Below are 17,802 nucleotides of genomic sequence, written 5' to 3'. Positions count from 1 at the left end.
GCAAGGTGACACCGCGAGTTTGACACCTGTGTTCTAGTATGACCCATAACTCCAATATTCTCAGTCAACCAGAAGTGTTCTCGGTCTTTGCAATTTCAAGGGGTGAACTTCAACTCCCAGAATTCCCTAGATGGCATGCTAACTGGGTAATGCTGAGAGTTGAAGTCCGCACACATTGTGAAGTTACCATGGTTGGGAAACACTGATCTAGACAATTTTTTTTCATTAGTAGGACATACAGATAATACAGTACAAAGGGAACTCTCCAATCTTCCTGGCAATGCCAACCCAGGAGCACTGCCCCCACCACTTAGACATCAAGATCAAAGGCAATCCTGATGAAGAAAGCTATCTCTGAATTCACGCCAGCCTCACTTCCTGCTGCTCATCCTACCTTACCAGCTCATTAACAGTAATTGCTTGATTTAAAAACTACCCTTGCAATTAAAATATTCCTAAACAGTGGCTGAGAATTCCCGATCCCTGCAATTAAAATATTCTTAAACAGTAGCTGAGAATTCCCAATCTCTGCAATTAAAATATTCCTAAACAGTTGCTGAGAATCCCCAACATAATTCTTATAATTATTAATTATAATTATTAATTATAAGAATGGATTTGAATCCACCCTTTAAATTCAAGGAAGAGTCTCACTTTTTTTTCACCAACACTCTCCTTTTTATTGTTTCAATACAGTTTATCGAGCTGTGATTTGAAAGAGTACAATAATCCTTATTTAGTGACTGCAATTAGAGCAGCAACTCAGATGTTAAGCAGAGTGATCTCTAAGTGAAACTGTGACTATGCTTGCTATCTTCGTGAGGATTGATTACGATGTTACTTTTTTTTCCCATCAGCATCCTCATTGTGAATGGTTGTTGTCCGAGACAGTCGCTAAATGAGGATGACCTGTATATGGAAGTACTTCATATAAAAAAAAATAATGGGAAAGAAAAAGTCTCGATCCACTCATGCCGTCATTATGAGCACTCGACCTGTTCACTAACAGGAACATGAATAGCTGCACTTCTGAGGAGCATAAAACACACTTGGCTATTTAAATGCATCTGATCATTAGAATAGATTAGAACCCAATCTCATTGTACACGTGTTGTGCATCGACAATAAAGATTTGAATACAAGGCATTTGTGACCGCCGAATAACAGATTTGGAAGGGGCCTTGGAGGTCTTCTAGTCCAGAGGTCTTCAACCTTGGCAACTTTAAGCCTGGCGGACTTCAACTTCCAGAATTCCCCAGCCAGTTCTAGGAGTTGAAGTCCACCAGCCTTAAAGTTGCTAAGGTTGGAGACCCCTGTTCTAGTCCAATAGATTTGGAAAGACCTTATCACCAGCTAAGACTAAAATGATTTTTAGATGCGGTAACCGAGTAGCATCATTGCCTTTTTAAGAGAAGCAGCTGTTAACTTGCAAGCGTTCATAAATGGGAGAAAAATGTTTAAGGGAGGGGTGGCTCCCTACCCTTGCCCCTCCCTTTCAGGACCCCTCCTCTTTATCCCCCCTCCCCTCCCTCTTTTCTAACTCAAGTTCACCTCCTTAAACACTCTTCTCTAACCGAACTCTTAAAAAACACAGGTTGGCACCAAAAAAAACCCCATTACATCTTCTTGGATCTGTGGAGAGAACTTTTAAGCAACGAATCCCTTCCGCGCCGGGTACTAAAAAGCAGCCTTTTATAAACTTTGCCTGTGAGCCGCGTCTCCTTTTCTTTTTTTTTTTTATACCTCCAGCCGGCACGTGTATAGACACGGGCAGGGAGGAGGAGGGTTGAAAAGGAAACAAAAACCTGTTGTGCGCGTCGCTGAGTGGAGCAAAGGTGGAGGGAAAGAAGCAGCTGGAGGGAAGTAGCGGCCACATAGCAGTTACCAAGAGCAAAGGCCGCGGACAGCCACCTTTTCGCCTCTCCCGTTTCCCCACGCCAGCTTTACGACGGGGGTCGGCTCCGTCTGCTCTCTGGCCTGGCCAGATTTCTGGGTTTCCCTCCCTCCCTTCCTTCTCCGCCTGTGCGCAAAAGCAAGCCCGAGCCGCTCAACCGCCCGAGCCAGACACTGGACGGGAAAGCCGGTGGCGAGCAGTCCGTGAGGCGCTCGCCTCTTCCCCCCCTCTCTCTCTCTGCCCTCCCCTCCCGTTCGAGCCCGATGGGCGGGAAGAAGGAGGCGGAGAGGCCATCTCGTTGGCTCTGAGCGTCCGCCGCTCGCCGCGAGACACGCCTGGAGAGAGAGAGGGGGGGTGGAGAGAGAGCGAGAGAGCGCTGGCTGCCCCTCCCGCTCGTCCTCTCTCTCTCTCTCCTCCTCCTCCCGCTTCTTCCAGCAGCCCCGCAAACCGGGACTTAGCTCCAGCGGCAGAGTGTGAGAGAAAAATCCTGGGAAGCGGGGAGGAGGAGGAGGAGGAAGGAGGAGGAGGAAGAAAAAAAAAAAACGGCGGCGGAGGCAGAAGGAAGGTGAAGGAAGGAAGGACACCCGCGCAGACTGGGCTGCTTTGAAGAGACGCCAGGGGAGGGGAGAGAAAAGTTTACCCCCTCCGGAGCTGCGCTCTCTCTCGCTCGCTCGCTCGCTCTCTCACCCACCTCTTCCCGCGGCGGCGGCGGCGGCGGCAGTGGCGCTGCAGGCGCAGACGGGAGTTTTACCTGGAAGTTGGTGGATTTCCGCCCTCTTTTTTTTTTCTTTTTTTCCCCCCCTTCTTCCCCAAATAAGAATTTGAAACCTCGGCTTAGATCCGAAGCTCCAGCTTTTCTCCCCGACGCTTGCTTTCCAGCCGCGGTCGGCAATGTGACAGCCCTTCAGCCGGTCCTCCTTGCGGAGAGCTGTCACCGAGGAAGCTTCAACCAAGTGGACTTCTCCGCTTCCAGTTTAACGAACGGCCCTGGGTCGCCTGAGAGAAGCTTAGGAGGATTGGTTTTTGCTTTTTTTTTTATTATTATTCCTTTCATTTTTTTTGAAGACGCCGCTTCGGGGGAGTCCCTAGCAAGCTCCTTGACGGGTTTGCCCGTCTCCTTCAGGATTTAAGCCCCGATTTCCTCCGGATTCCACCTTCTTCCTTGCTACTCTTCCCTTAATCGGCCGCTTTCTGGAGCGGACCCGGAGGGACTTGTTCCTCCGGCCATTGCAAAGCGAAACAGAGATTTTAAAAAATGAAGGTGAGTCCAGAAAAGGGGGGGGGGGAACCAACCCAAAAGCCATACCATCTTTTTGACCGGAGTCCCAAAGGCGGACAGGTAAAAGAGCTTGAGTGACAGAGGGAGTGCTCTTCTGGAGAGGAATTAAAATGTCATTCCGCGGAGAATAAAAAGAAGGATTAATAGGTAGCCCTAGTCAAACGAAGTGCCTTCTCTGAGCCAAAATATGCAGAAGAGGCACTTCCAGGTCATTGCCAGTCCTCGCTTAATCCAATTTAAAACTTAGCGGGCGGGGAGGAGAAATAGAGGAGAGAGAGAGAGAGAGAGAGAGAGAGAGAGAGAGAGAGAGAGAGAGAGGCATCGCAAGAGCATTTCGGCCTTTGGGGCCACGGAACTAAAGTAGCTCGGTGTTCAGCTGATCCAAGCTGCAAAAAAAAAACCAAAAAACCGCGGATCGATATGTATTAAAAGGCTAAAAACATTAAGGACACGTGACATCTCAGTCAATCTGGAACCCCCCTTTTGCAAAAAAAAAAAAAAAAAATCAGACCGGGAGGGGGCGGATTGGGTTTTTTTTTTTTTTTCCTTTAAACAAAATCTCTAAGCACGTTTTGCCTTTGGAAAAGAGTTATTGTGGAGTGATTTCTGTCTCGCGTGCCATCGGTGGACTTCTGCAGCTTGGCTGGCTTTGAATTTCATTTAAACTTTATTTCTCCAGGCTATTGTTTTTTGGGGAAGGGGAGCTAGGCGTTTTTATCGAGGGAAACTGGATCGAGAAGGGTGTGTACGCAAACGGAGGGGAGGGGGGAAGGAGCTGTCTCCTGGCGGAAGGAGGGGGGGGAATGTTAACACCGCTGCCGTTTGGGTGGGGTGTCAAAAATTTAGGGGCTGTTATGGAGTTGAGACAGTTTTCCGTGAAGCTCTAAAACCTGCGGCATTCCTGCCCGTCCAATAAAAGGAGCGAGAGGATGTCATTGTCTTTCAAATATATATATATATATATATTTAGAAACTCCGGCCACAAAGATGGAGCGTGTGATGAAATGTTTCCAAGACCTGCTAAAAGGGTTTAGAGTTTGGGAGTTAATTTTTATGGCCCTTGCTTATCAGTCTGTGCAACTTAAAAAAAAAAAAATCCAAATAAGCAGTTGGCAAAGAACCTACTAGACGCAATAAAATCCAAACTGAGAACCAGAGGGCAAGTCCTTGAGCCTCTTAATAAGGTTTCTCTTTGCTTTTTGGGGTTTTAATGTGGGGTCGGGTAGGGGGAGTCGGGGAGAGAAGCTGCTTATTGCTCTTGACAAGATGGATTATTTGCTGCCCTGTTAAAGCGTGGCGATTTTTCGCTGCATGAGATGAAATCTTGCGTGTCCTTGCTTCCTCGAGTGGGCTTAAGGGCAGATGGGAGGGGATTCCCCAGGCGCTTACCTTGATACAGGTAGAGATCATGTCCCGAGGGGCGGGCAGGGCTGACTTGGGAAGAGAACCCTCCCAATTCGGATCTCAGCGTGGTTTTTTTTTTTAAAGAGGAAACGGTTAGACGGATGCAATTTAGGAAGGGCTGGCAACTTGAGGGCGTGGGATCTAGTTTAACTCCCGTTCAGAGGCCGGATTGAGCGGGTTTCCCTTTTAGAAGCTGCCTTTTATCCCTCTGTTGTTGTTGTTGCTATCCTGAAAGTTGTCCGTGTTTCAAAGATCAATTCCTAAAATCTCACTTTTCTTGGCATTGATAGGGAGGGGGGGGAGAACTTACAGCTCCCCCCCCCCGGGGGGAAAGCAAGGCGAGCCGCTCTGCTACAGAGGCTCTACAGCTTTAAGAAGAGATACATTTTCTAGCTTGTGTCGCAGCAACTTTGTATCAGTCATGTCGCCTGCCGGGTGACTGACAAAAGGGCTTGTCCAATGGAAGTTCGCTACGGATTCCGATCTCGAGGCTCCGCTTTTCTCGCCGACCAATAGGAGGGGGAGAGAGGAGGAACCTCGTCTGAACTTTATCTGAGCATGTGACATGTTTTTAAAAGGACTTGGCACCTTAGCGGTCTCTCTCTCTCTTTGCCCCCCCCCCCCTCGGTCGCCTTTCCCTCTGCCCTGCACGGTGTCGGTGGACCAGGCAAATTTGAAATTAAGAATCCGTTATGAAGAATAAATTGGTTCCCGTTCCCTTGTCAGTTCCGAGCTTGGTTATTTTTGTTCGTGGATGTGGACTTTAGGTGGATGACACTTGGAGGAGAGGTGAGAGATAGCAGGCGGGATAGCAGAGGGAAGATGTATTTCTAGCCGTAGTAGGGAAATTCTTTCTGATTGTTGAAATTGTGGCCAGGGGTCACCTGCAAGCCAAACAAATAGTCTCAAGGTTAAGGAGTTTGGAAATTAAAGAGAGGATGGCTTGAGATATTTATATCTGTCTCAGAACTGGGCAGTTTATTTATTTATTTTTGCATCAGGTGTTCTTCCAATTCTGTCTAATTTTAACTCCGGGCAGTTATTCTGCAGATTCCCCTACTATGAGATCGTCAGGAGAAAAGTATCTCTGCCACAATAGCTTATTTTAAAAGAGTTGGGTTTTCAGCTAAAATGCAAAGTGTCAGAATAGGTATTTGGAAAGCTAGAATGTGTTAAATGACAGTCCACGCACCCAGAACGTGAAGGCAGGAACTGTTGGTTTTAGGATGCTTTTGTCTGGGTGTGAAGCTGTCAAGTAATGCTTGGATGGGGCTCTATCCTTCTTTGGGAAATAGGTTATGTTGAGACCTTCAGGGTGGATTTTCTTGCTATGTGCTTGTTTAAATTGATTAGTTTCCCTACTCCAATGGACTCTCCAGACAGAGTAAATTTTAAAATATTAAAGGATAGACGAAGCTGAGTTAGCAGTCCAGCCAGTAATGCAAAATAAAGACTATTCCTTGAATTTGTAACTCTTTCATGCATTCCTAGGCAGACTGTAATTCTTTTATAGTTGCATGCACAGTTTCTAAATTTCAAAATGATATTTGAATAGCTTTCTTGATTTCAGTTTCAGTAAACTGGAAATGGCTTGAAAACTCGAGAATTCATTCCAAATGAAGCTATGTTCAGAAAGCTTTCTGAAACATGTTTAATGAATTGATTAGATGTATAATCTACCTTTCTTTCAAGATGCAAAGGCAGCATGCATAGATAGCACTTTTAAAAACTCTTAATTTGTTAAGTTTTATAAGGTGACATTGTATTTTGAACCTTAGTTTAGCAATTATATTTGCATTATTTTATCATACCAGTAGATAGCATTCAGGTTCTATTGCAAATGCATCCATAGATAAGCCAGATGATGTTATGGGATATTGTTTTGGATAATTATGCACTTTATTAATTTTTCAAAATGAAACAGTGATTAAGTTGTCTGAACTGTATGCGTTTTCTTGCTTGTAGATTACTTCAAAAATGTTTCAATTTTGGTCATTTATATTGTTAAAATCAATGGAATGATCAAAAATGTGTGTACATTTCCTTTGTTGGAAACCTGGGATTAATTCATATTTGTGTTAATGTTAATATTTGTTTTAGTATTAATGTAATACAGGCTTATATATAAATCACCTACATAGGCCACTTTTATTGTTCATTGATATTAAGATGCTACACCGGGATGGGGTGGAGAAGTAAGATAGTGCTCAGTGTGCTAGAATCTGAGTTCTTGGGAAAGTAATTACCAGTATCTTGAATTACAGAACTCTACAAAGAATTGTGTTGGTAGGGCTAGTATTGAAATTCACTGGGTGACCTGGTGGCAGGTTATTTTCATCCTGTTGCTTAGGCATGTTCTAAGGTAGTGGTTGATCTCATAACTAGGCTGTCCTAAAGTCTGTGGGAAAGGATTGCAATATTTAGATTGCTGAAGCCATTATTACAAGGTAGGCATGTATGTTGCAAATGCTTCCAACTAAATATTTTAGAGCATATTACAAATACATACTTTTTAGTTTAAATTAAGATATTTGCATTATAGACCAGATAAAAGTCTGCAGGTTTCATAAGTTCAGAATTCCTAATATTAGTTTTTGTTCTAAAATAAGCAGCCTGGGTTGAAAAAACAAAACAAAAGGAGAAATTGATGTCTTTGCCTGACCAAACTAAAATTATCAGGAGCAAGCACATAGAGAAATAAATACAATAAAAATATTAAGGTTCAACTGAATTAATATTAATATCCAGGAGAACCATTAATATCATAAATTTCTCAATTTTATATGCATTGCATTGAGGTAGACAGCTGATATTTTTGAGTGAATTTCCTTAGTAAGAAATGATCTGTATTCCTTATGAAAAGTCATTTTTGTAAATAAATTATTGGAATTGTTTCATTATGTTACCCTGTTTTCCTGAAAATAAGACATCCCCTGATAATAAGCCTAATCAGACTTTTGAGCGCATGCGCTAAAAAAGCCTCCCCACAAAAATAAGCCCTCCCCAATAATATTTAAACACAGAGCTGGAAATCAGGTAAGATGGCCTATCTTGCTCCACGCACCCCAAAATAATAAGACCTCCCCAAAAATAAGGCTAAGCGTTTATTTCGAGGTTCAAAAAAATATAAGACGGGCTTATTTTTGGAGAAACATGGTAATTCTTAACTCTTTTTTTCCTAATATCCTCTGCGTGTGTGTGTGTGTATACACACACAGGTACACGCACACATATATATAGACACACAACAACAACAACAACTCCGGGAGAAATTGAATGATATAATTCAAATTTGATAGAGATATATGACATGATTTTCAGTATTTTGAATTACAGAAGACCAGAATTGGTCTTAAAGAAGTGGCTTAATGTGACTGAATAAGTTTGTTATTAGTAACTTATGCGAATAATCTTTTACATACTTTGCCATCATTGGGTTTTGTAAGGTTACAGAAATGTCTCTTGTTATTTACCATTTCTCAAAAAATATATTTACAATCACATAAAGATGTCTTTTATTTGCTGGAGACAGAATGGGGTATTTGTCAGATTGGGGCAATCATATGACTCTGAAAACTGTGTTTTTCAATGTGTTTGTATTCAAGTGAATAAATTTTATTACTTCACATAATTAAGATTGATATTAAAGAGAAAAAACTTAACTGAAAACATGTGATCAAGAGTATGTCAAAGACAACTAAAGAGAAAAGATGCTTTTATCAAAGAGAAAGATAATGCTTTCAGGAGAAGATGTGAATTTGGCAAAACGAAAAGTCCATAGAAAACATTTATCCAAATAAGAATATATAAGTAACTAGTTCACTTGAACTACATATCTTTTGCATAGCTATGTCTTAAAGATTTGTTAATAAATATTTATGTGAATTTACTAATATTAAAATATTGCAAGTTCTTTTTCAGTGTTATTACTTCAATTCTCTTCTACAACAGTGATACACCTTTTGATATAGATACTTTTTGCCGCTCAATTGGAAAACGATATACCAGCTTTTAGCTGCAATCCAATAGAAGTAAAATCCATTGAAAGAAAAGAGTTTATTTCTGGATTTTGTAGTATAAAACAGTTTCTTAATTATGTGAAGAAGAGAGACTAGGCTGTTATAACTTTCTGTACTTTGCTTGCTTATTGTGATGTGTATATGTATGAGTTTTGTGGTAGTCTTTTCAATCTTGCACTTTTTCATATTGTTAGATATTACTTCCATGGTTTCTTAATTGTTTTGAGAAACAATAATGAATAACAACTCTCAATCAATCAAGGGAGAATTATTGCAGAAATAAGCACAGGATGATGCCGCATGGATGCAAACAAGTACATTTACTCTATAAGAATTCTTACTAAATATTGTGGTACAGGTAGTCCTCGGCTTACAACACTTTGTTTAGTGACCAAGTTACAACAGCATTGAAAAAAATGACATGACTCTTTTTCACACTTACAACTATTACAGCATCCCCTTTGTCACATGATCAAAATTTGGATGCTTGGCAATTCTAGTTTCTATTTATGATGGTTGCAGTGTCCTGGGGTGATTACCTTTTACGACCTTCTGAAAAGCAAAGTCAATGGGGAAGCCGGATTCACTTAACAGCCATTTTGCTAACTTAACAGCTGCAGAAATTCATTTAAACAGCTGAAAGAAGTTGTAAAATGGAGCAAAATTCAATTAACAACTGTCTCACTTAGCAATAGAACTTTTGGGCATAATTGTGGTCATAAGTCAAAGACTGCCTGTACTCTTCCTGATTAATGCGAATTCTATGATTACTACTTAAAGCTCACCAAAAATTTAAATATCAAATGGACTAAAAAGATTTTAAAAGTTAGCAATTGATTGATAAACAGCAGAAGCTCAATTTAGTTTTGATTACTATGTGTATATTTGGCTATGGTAATCAATGTATAGGCAACAAGGACTCATTTCCCAAAATAAGTCTTCCATATCTTTGCTGTAATACAGAATGCATGCTGATCACAGTCAATTTGTATTCTGCTTTAATTGTCAGCAGTTTAAAGTAAACTATGAATGTTGCTTTGTTTAAACCACATTTAAAGTTCAATTGTATTAAAAATGTAAATCAACATCTTGCTATATTTACATATCTACTGAGCTGGAGCTACAAAAAAAACCTTGGCTACGTAGGGAAAACCTGGCTAGAAGAAAAACACACATAGACCCTACGAAGAAGTAAGAAAATTGATACTATGCCTTTACAGGGAGGAGATGGGTGTGGCCTACTGATGAAAGCTAACGAGCTAGAAATGGATCTATTTAGGTCTCCCACCTAGCAGTGAGAGCTTGCTAGGTGTTAGAAAAGAAAAAAGCCCAGAACCGAGTAGATGAGATTCTACTGAGCTGGAGCTACAAAAAAAAACCTTGGCTACGTAGGGAAAACCTGGCTAGAAGAAAAACACACATAGACCCTACGAAGAAGTAAGAAAATTGATACTATGCCTTTACAGGGAGGAGATGGGTGTGGCCTACTGATGAAAGCTAACGAGCTAGAAATGGATCTATTTAGGTCTCCCACCTAGCAGTGAGAGCTTGCTAGGTGTTAGAAAAGAAAAAAGCCCAGAACCGAGTAGATGAGATTCTACTGAGCTGGAGCTACAAAAAAAAAACCTTGGCTACGTAGGGAAAACCTGGCTAGAAGAAAAACACACATAGACCCTACGAAGAAGTAAGAAAATTGATATATATATATATATATATATATATATACTGAAAGTCAGATTGATAAAAGTGTTAAAGCACAGGGAGTAGTAATTTGGACATATTCTGGGAGTAATGGGACAAATTGTAATTGCTTGTTTGTGCTTTGGGGATCCAGTTTGGGACAGCTGCTGCTGCTGAGACACTTGTGTAAAACAGAGGGTCATTTTCAATGGTGGGCTGCTGCCGGTTCAGACCGGTTCAGGCGAACCGGTAGTTGTGACCTGTGGGTGGGACTGCCCACTCGCCCCAGTGCTATGGTATCCTATTTAGCTGCGTTTTTAAGATGTGCACATGCGTGCAAGAGCGCACATGAACAAAGCGCATGCGCAGAAGGCCATGTGAATGCGCGGAAGGCGTATGAGCAAAGCGAGCATGCGTGTGAGCACATTTTCAGTGCTGCGGTGAACCGGTTGTTAATTCATGTGCCACCCACCACTGCTTATTTTGTTGTTTTGGGGTAATAGTATTATTTGATGCTGAGAAAAGGGCAACTCGGTCAACAGTAAAGGATTTCACTATAAGGTGTGGGATTGTTTTACTGCTAAATTATATTCAAATTATTTGCATATCTATACTAAAATATTAAATTCAGAAAATGTTTCATTGATGTGAACAGTGTACTAAAGGGAGTAATGTAGCACTCTTAAGTTAATGTATCTATCTATCTATCTATCTATCTATCTATCTATCTATCTATCTATTATCTTCCATCCAGATAGACAGACAGACAGACAGATTCCAAAACACTTTTCTCCAGCATAGAGTGTGGTGTTTCTTTGGTGAAACTGCCTCTTTTAAATGATATAGTATATGTTTAGGTTTTACATGTTTAAAATAGGAAGTTGAGTCTTTGGAAATTCTAGTAAACATTGAAAGGAAATTCTTTATAGGACATTCTGGGCTGTCCAGAGTTGGAATAAACCATATATATATATATCTTAAATTTTTTTACGATTATGAGATACAAAATTTCAAAGAAATAAAATAAAATCCAAGGTGGCCATTTAGCATTGGTTAATAAAGGCAGAGAAAGGGCTCTCAGAGTGCCAGCCAATCCCACGAAGACCAGAAGGGTGGAAACTCTTCTAACCTCTGGGGGGAAAGATGGTCCATAATGATGGGGCAGTGGCAGAGGAAGCTCTCTTCCTAGACCCTACCAGTCAAAATTCTTTGACTGACAGGATCTGCAGCATAGTTTCCTTGCCCAATTGAGTGAAATACAAATATTTCATAAACACAGCTTTGCATTTTTATAAAATAATAATTTTCTCCATGCGGCTCCAAATAAGATGTATGTTGTGCTTATTTTGCATATTATTGAGCAACATCAACATTGATATATACTTTTAAGAGTTGTTATTCTGTTGTTAAGAAATTATGGAAACTGTAGGGCATCATTTGCTTTTGAAATCTTTATTATAAGATTTTTTAAGTGGGGGATAGATTGTGGAAGAAAGGGAATCTTACTGTGTGGGAAATACTAAAATGTAATACTCGTTAGCAGTGTACATTTTAATACAACTAAATCTCATCCTTTACTAAAAAAAAAAAAAAAAAAGCTCCAAACTTAAAAATGAAATGTACTCTGAGGTCATTTTATTTACTGTTGGTAGCATAGAAAATGAAATAACTGTACAAAATTTACATTTTTGGGCTTATAATTTTTTGTAAACTCCCCATTATTACAAGATAATAAATTTTGTGTTTTTAATTGTTAGCCATTGAACGAGAGCATAAACAGCACAATCAGATGTTCATCTATTTTAAATAATTGTCACTATGCTCAGTAAGTTTTACCCTTATTTAATCATGTCTAGGAATGCAGCCACCATTCTTTAATACGTGAGAAAATTGATATATGCACATATATATTTACATAATAATTTGATGTTTTCTTTTGTTAGATATGGAGACCAAAGGCTATCGCAGTTATTCAAAAAGCCTAGATATGGAGAGGCGCTGGAGTCAAGGTTCACAATCTGTGGAGTACACTCCTAAAGGAGCAGAAGAACAGTCTGAAGAGAGTAATAACTATATGGAGATCGTAAATGTGAGCTGTGTTTCTGGCACATTTCCAAACGCCCGTTCTCAAGGAAGCAACAAAGAAAAACCTGAGCTAATTTCTTGTCTTCATCCAGATCATAGTCAGCCAGCTATTTTACCCGCTGATATAAAAACTGAGATAGACTCCAAGGAACTTTCTGCAACGGTAGCTGAATCAATGGGTTTATACATGGATTCTGTAAGAGATGTTGATTTTACCTATGATCAGCACAGTCATCAAGGAAACTTGACTTCTGCAAAGATGTATCAAAATGTTGAGCAATTAGTAAAACTCTATAAGGAGAATGGCCATCATACTTCTCCTTTGAACACCCCAAGTAGGTCGTTGAGACCTCTAATATCAGACTGTGCAAGCTCTGTGAATGGTGGCATTGTACCATCTATCATCAAGAGCCCTAGAGTGTGTCACGAGAAGAATTCTTCAGATTGTAGTCCTCAAAGCATGACTCCTTCAGTATGCAGCCCTCCTGGAATTAGTTCTGTATCATCAACTACTCCTACTAACTTTGCAAATTTCACCGTAAATAGTCCAGTAAACCAGGGAACACCTTTGCCATGTTCACCTAACATTGAAAACCGAGGTTCAATGTTACATAGTCCTCCACATACTAGTACTGTAGGATCTCCTCTTTCTAGTCCTATAAGTAGCATGAAATCACCTATTTCAAGCCCTCCTAGTCATTGTAGTGTGAAATCTCCAGTTTCAAGTCCTAATAACATTACAATGAGATCTTCAGTATCCAGTCCTGCAAATATGAACTCAAGGTGCTCTATTGCCAGCCCTTCCAATGCCAACAATAGATCCACTCTTTCTAGTCCTGCAGTAAGCACTGTGGGATCTTCAATGTGTAGTCCTGTAAATGGTGCAGTGACCTTTCCAGCATCTAGTACATCGGTTGGACCTGGTGCAACTCAAGACATGGTCCCTAGTCCAGATTCAAAAGAGAATAAAGGTGCTTCTGAAATCATATTTCCTAAAATAGAGGAAATAGAAAATGCCATCCCTATCAATGAAGTAGCTAATCAGATGACTGTTGCTCAGTTTATAAAGCCTGAACCAGATGGGATATTTAGTAGCTCGTGTCTTGGAGAAAATAACAAAATCAATTCTGATTCCCCGTTTTCAGTATCAATAAAGCAAGAATCAGCTAAACATTCTTGTTCTGGTGCTTCTTTTAAAGGGAATCACATCGCAAATCCCTTTCCATTTATGGATGGATCATATTTTTCTTTTATGGATGATAAAGACTACTATTCTCTTTCTGGGATTTTAGGACCACCTGTTTCATCATTTGACGGCACATGTGAAGCTAGTGTGTTTTCAAATTCAGGTCTATCTATAGGAATTAAACAGGAGCCTGAAGAGAACAACTATTATCAAGAAAGTACTCTACCTTCCTCTGCCATTGTTGGAGTGAATTCTGGCGGACAGTCATTTCACTATAGGATTGGTGCTCAAGGCAGAATAGCTTTATCACGGCCTGTTGGTAGAGAGCAGCCCTTTCAGCATATGAGCTCATTTCCTCTAGTGGAGTCATGGAAATCACATTCTGAGTTGTCTGGCAGAAGAAGTGATGGGTATCCAGTTCTAGAATACATTCCAGAAAATGTGTCAAGGTAGGTTTGCTTTATTACTGAATATCTAAAGGGGGGGGGTCTTTTGCTGTAAGATTGTTTTTGATATTACTGTTTTTCAGAACTGATTGTTTATATACATTACAATATGTATTATTAAAATATTATTTATTTTTAAAAATCAATAATTGGTTTCATAATTGTTTAGCAGTGGTTCCGCATAATATTTCCCTGGCTAAATTTAAAAATCAGTTGCAAAACTTTCAGCAACTGTTTTTACTGCAAGGATTGTTATTAACTGTAGGCATTTTCAAATGTCTTCTGGAAATAAAAAGGTAGCAAAGATTAATAGCTTTAATTAAGGACTGTAGCACAGAGGAGTTTTGCCCATTTACAACATTATGTGATTATTGTTTTCATATAAAAAAATAATTCTGCATAGGAAACTAGGACCATAACCCGGTTTAATCAAGGCTTGCTCTTCTAAATTCTATGAAACTTTTTTACAATCAGAATAGTGGTATAAAGATAATTTCTTTTGTATTATACTACACGGTGACTACTAATAACTTATTTTGATGTATCTTCCATTTCCAATGTCATGGCAGCAAAAACCTTCCCCTTGTATTGCTGTTTCTGACTTTTCTCTCCAGTGATTGGTTTTCTTTTCTATTACTTTGTTAGATTTTCCCCCCAGTTTTCATTAATATATTTCTCAGCGAAGCCTTTATTATCCTATGTCCATTAACATGTGAAACATCAATATATGCAGTTTAATGTTAATGCATACTTAATATGAAAAGCCAGTCTGAGACAATAGAGAAGAACAGACCATGTTCAGTCTTGAAAAATGCTTTTTTACTGCCTGTGATGCTCTTAATTGCCAAGTGTATGTCTGTACTTCAGACATCAATACATTAGAGAGGGTCCAGAGATATTGTACTAGAAGAGTACTCAACTATTCTGCTCGAAATAAAATTCCCTATACCACTAGGCTTGAAATTTTAGGTCTGGATAGCCTCAAACTAAGCCGTCTACGTTCCGACCTATGCTTAGTTCATAAGATTATTTACCAAAACTTCCTACTTGTAAATGAGTACTTTAATTTCAACCATAATAACACAAGGGTTATCAATAGATTCCAACTCAATGAAATTCGCTCTAATCTTGATTGTAGGAAATATGACTTCTGCAATAGAGTAGTAAATGTCTGGAACACCCTACCTGATCCTGTTGTTAGTCTCCCTAATCCCCATTCCTTTTACCTTAAACTGTCTACCGTGGACCTTTCATGTATCTTAAGAGGTCCCTAAGGAGGTGTGCATAAGTGCACCAGCATGCCTTCCGTCCAGTGGTGGGATTCAAATAATTTAACAACTGGTTCTCTGCCCTAATGATTTCTTCCAACAACCAGTTCACCAAACTGCTCAGAAAGTTAACAACCGGTTCTCCCGAAGTGGTGCGAACTGTCTGAATCCCACCACTGGTTCTGTCCCTGTCCTACTGTCCCCATTTATATGTAATCATTCTATGTGTTTATGGCTATGTTTTGCCTATTTATATCCTTTTATTTGTGCCAATTTTTTTCATGTGTCCATGGCTATATCTATACTGTTACTTGTTTCTTTGTACTTGATGACAAATAAATAAATAAATAAATAAATAAATAATAATAATAATAATAATAATAATAATAATAATAATAATAATAATAATTAAACAAGTGTTTTTTTCACTCAGTGGGATTCTATATACTTCACGAAGTTTCTGGATAGTTTTATGAGAGAGTGATCTAAAGTAGAAAAGAGAAAAGATCAACTACAGGTAGTTCTCGATTTATGATCACAATTGAGCCCAGAATTTATGTTGTTAAGTGAGACATTACCTAAGCGAGTTTTGCCCCTTTTTACATCTTTTCTTACCACAGTTGTTAAATGAATAATTGCAGTTGATAATTTAGTAACCCAGTTCTTAAGTGAATCTTGCTTCCCCATTGACTTTGCTTGTCAAAAGGTCGCAAAATGGGATCACGTGGCTTTGGGACACTGCAGTGGTCATAAATATGAAATAGTTGTCAAGCATTTGAATTTTGATCACATGATCATGGGGATGCTGCAAAGAATCATAACTGTGAAAAACAGTTATAAATCACATTTTTCAGTGCTGTTGTAACTTTGAACCGTCACTAAACAAACTTGAAGTCAAGGACTACCTGTACACCTTTTCATAGCGGTAATTTCTGCCTGTAACTCCTCCCTCCCAAATCAACTGCTTATTAACAAATAGAAATGGCACAATTTCTACTACTTTATTTTTTACAATGTGTAATTGGAGTATCACAGATAACTAATTATAGCTTTATTTTCATTATTATTTATCGGCACTGATTTATAATCCTACTTTTGAATTTCAGCTTTTTATTTTTTACTATTGCATCCATTATTTTTACTTCTCTTACCTCTTAGTTAAAGAATGCTCATTTTTTGAAATCTGATTTTATAATTTTTTAAAAAATCTCTGCGTGTGTGTGTGTGTGTGTGTGTGTGTGTGTGTATGTGTGTGTGAGAGAGAGAGAGAGAGAGAGAGAGAGAATGCATTCAGAATTGAGGAATATCTTTTGATTCTTTTTTCCTTCTCCAAATATCTAATTTTGCAATTATTTCACCTTATTAAAGCTCTTGGAATCCTATTCTTATATTTCTGTCTCTACTAATGTTTTAACACTTTTATCTTTGAAAAATTTTGAAAACCAAAGGTTTTATAAGGGTTCTTTCTTCTTCATGAGCTCTACTATAATATGTGCTTTACATATTTTATTATACATATTAATAATTTTTTCACTTATCTATTTATAATGAAAATATATACTACTGGATTACTTTACTATTAAGTTATGTTATACTGATATAATAGATCTTTCACATCTTTTATAACTTAAACAGAAAAACCTAAACATAAGAGCACTTCAAGTGACAAATGTAGTTTTATTGTTAGTTTTATTTTACCCATCTCTTCATAAGGATACATGAAACATACACTATATCTTCTTTGAGGAAGTCATTCTTATTAATGCAGGCACTATGATGCATTTAAGAAATTTCTTAGTTATTAGATATTGTATCAAATTGTTTCCCAGAACATTTGAATGAATGTCTGAATGGAATTATAGTTAGGATCTCGCCATTTACTTTTACACTAGTATTACTTTTATGTAGCAGAATACCTTTTTTATATTCTATACTTTAATATCACAAGATTGAAAATATTGTCCAAAATGTATCTGATTATTTTTGTTGCTTGTGGTAGCTTGCAATTGGACTGCACAATGGCTTTTTGCTACAATAATGGTATACAGGTACTTAGTGACCTCATTTAGTGAACTGTTCAAAATTATGAAAGTGATGAAAAAACTACTTTACAACCAATCCTCACATTCATTACTTTCACAAGTCTGTAAAACAAAGGAGAGTTGAAATAAGATCATAAGCAGAGTTGCAGTTTCATATAGTGACCACTTTGCTTGATAATTAAGTTGGCGGTATCAGTTGTGGTCACTAAATGAGGATTACATGTATGCTGATACGTTAATGATGTTATTATTTTGGATTTAACTTTGTTATGATTATATTTTAGCATTGTGCCTGAAGATATATTAAGTTATAGGAACAAGATACCAGTTTAACTTCCATAAAATAACAGCAAATTTCAGTGGTTAAATATGATGGACTTCTTTTCATTGTATGGATTCAATGAAATCCATACAAGGAACTGAATTGCCATGTGATTTTTATTTGGATTGAGGTTGCAACCTGTACCATAAGATCTTTCAACTTTGTCATTCTGTGATT

The 17,802-nt window shown here is 38.7% G+C and overlaps 1 protein-coding gene across 4 annotated transcripts in view; it reads left to right on the top strand.

The window, feature by feature from the left end:
* The first annotated feature begins 2,976 nt into the window (after window positions 1-2,976).
* The window catches only part of NR3C2 (nuclear receptor subfamily 3 group C member 2), a 169,978-nt gene continuing 155,152 nt past the window's right edge, over window positions 2,977-17,802 (top strand). For 3 of the 4 annotated variants that reach the window (XM_070949069.1, XM_070949067.1, XM_070949070.1), the window contains exons 1-2: window positions 2,977-3,155; window positions 12,220-13,996. In XM_070949069.1, the coding sequence (XP_070805170.1) occupies window positions 12,222-13,996 (1,775 nt within the window). In that variant the 5' untranslated portion in view covers window positions 2,977-3,155; window positions 12,220-12,221. Of the gene's footprint in view, window positions 3,156-5,309; window positions 5,367-12,219; window positions 13,997-17,802 lie in introns of those variants that run through there. The other variant, XM_070949068.1, reaches the window with a different exon arrangement.

Source organism: Pituophis catenifer, unplaced genomic scaffold, assembly GCF_029215685.1.
Source record: "Pituophis catenifer annectens isolate HBS135680 unplaced genomic scaffold, rPitCat1.0.hap2 SCAF_8, whole genome shotgun sequence".
In the NCBI taxonomy this organism is placed as follows: domain Eukaryota; kingdom Metazoa; phylum Chordata; class Lepidosauria; order Squamata; family Colubridae; genus Pituophis; species Pituophis catenifer.
This window is presented reverse-complemented; position numbering and strand designations above follow the sequence as displayed.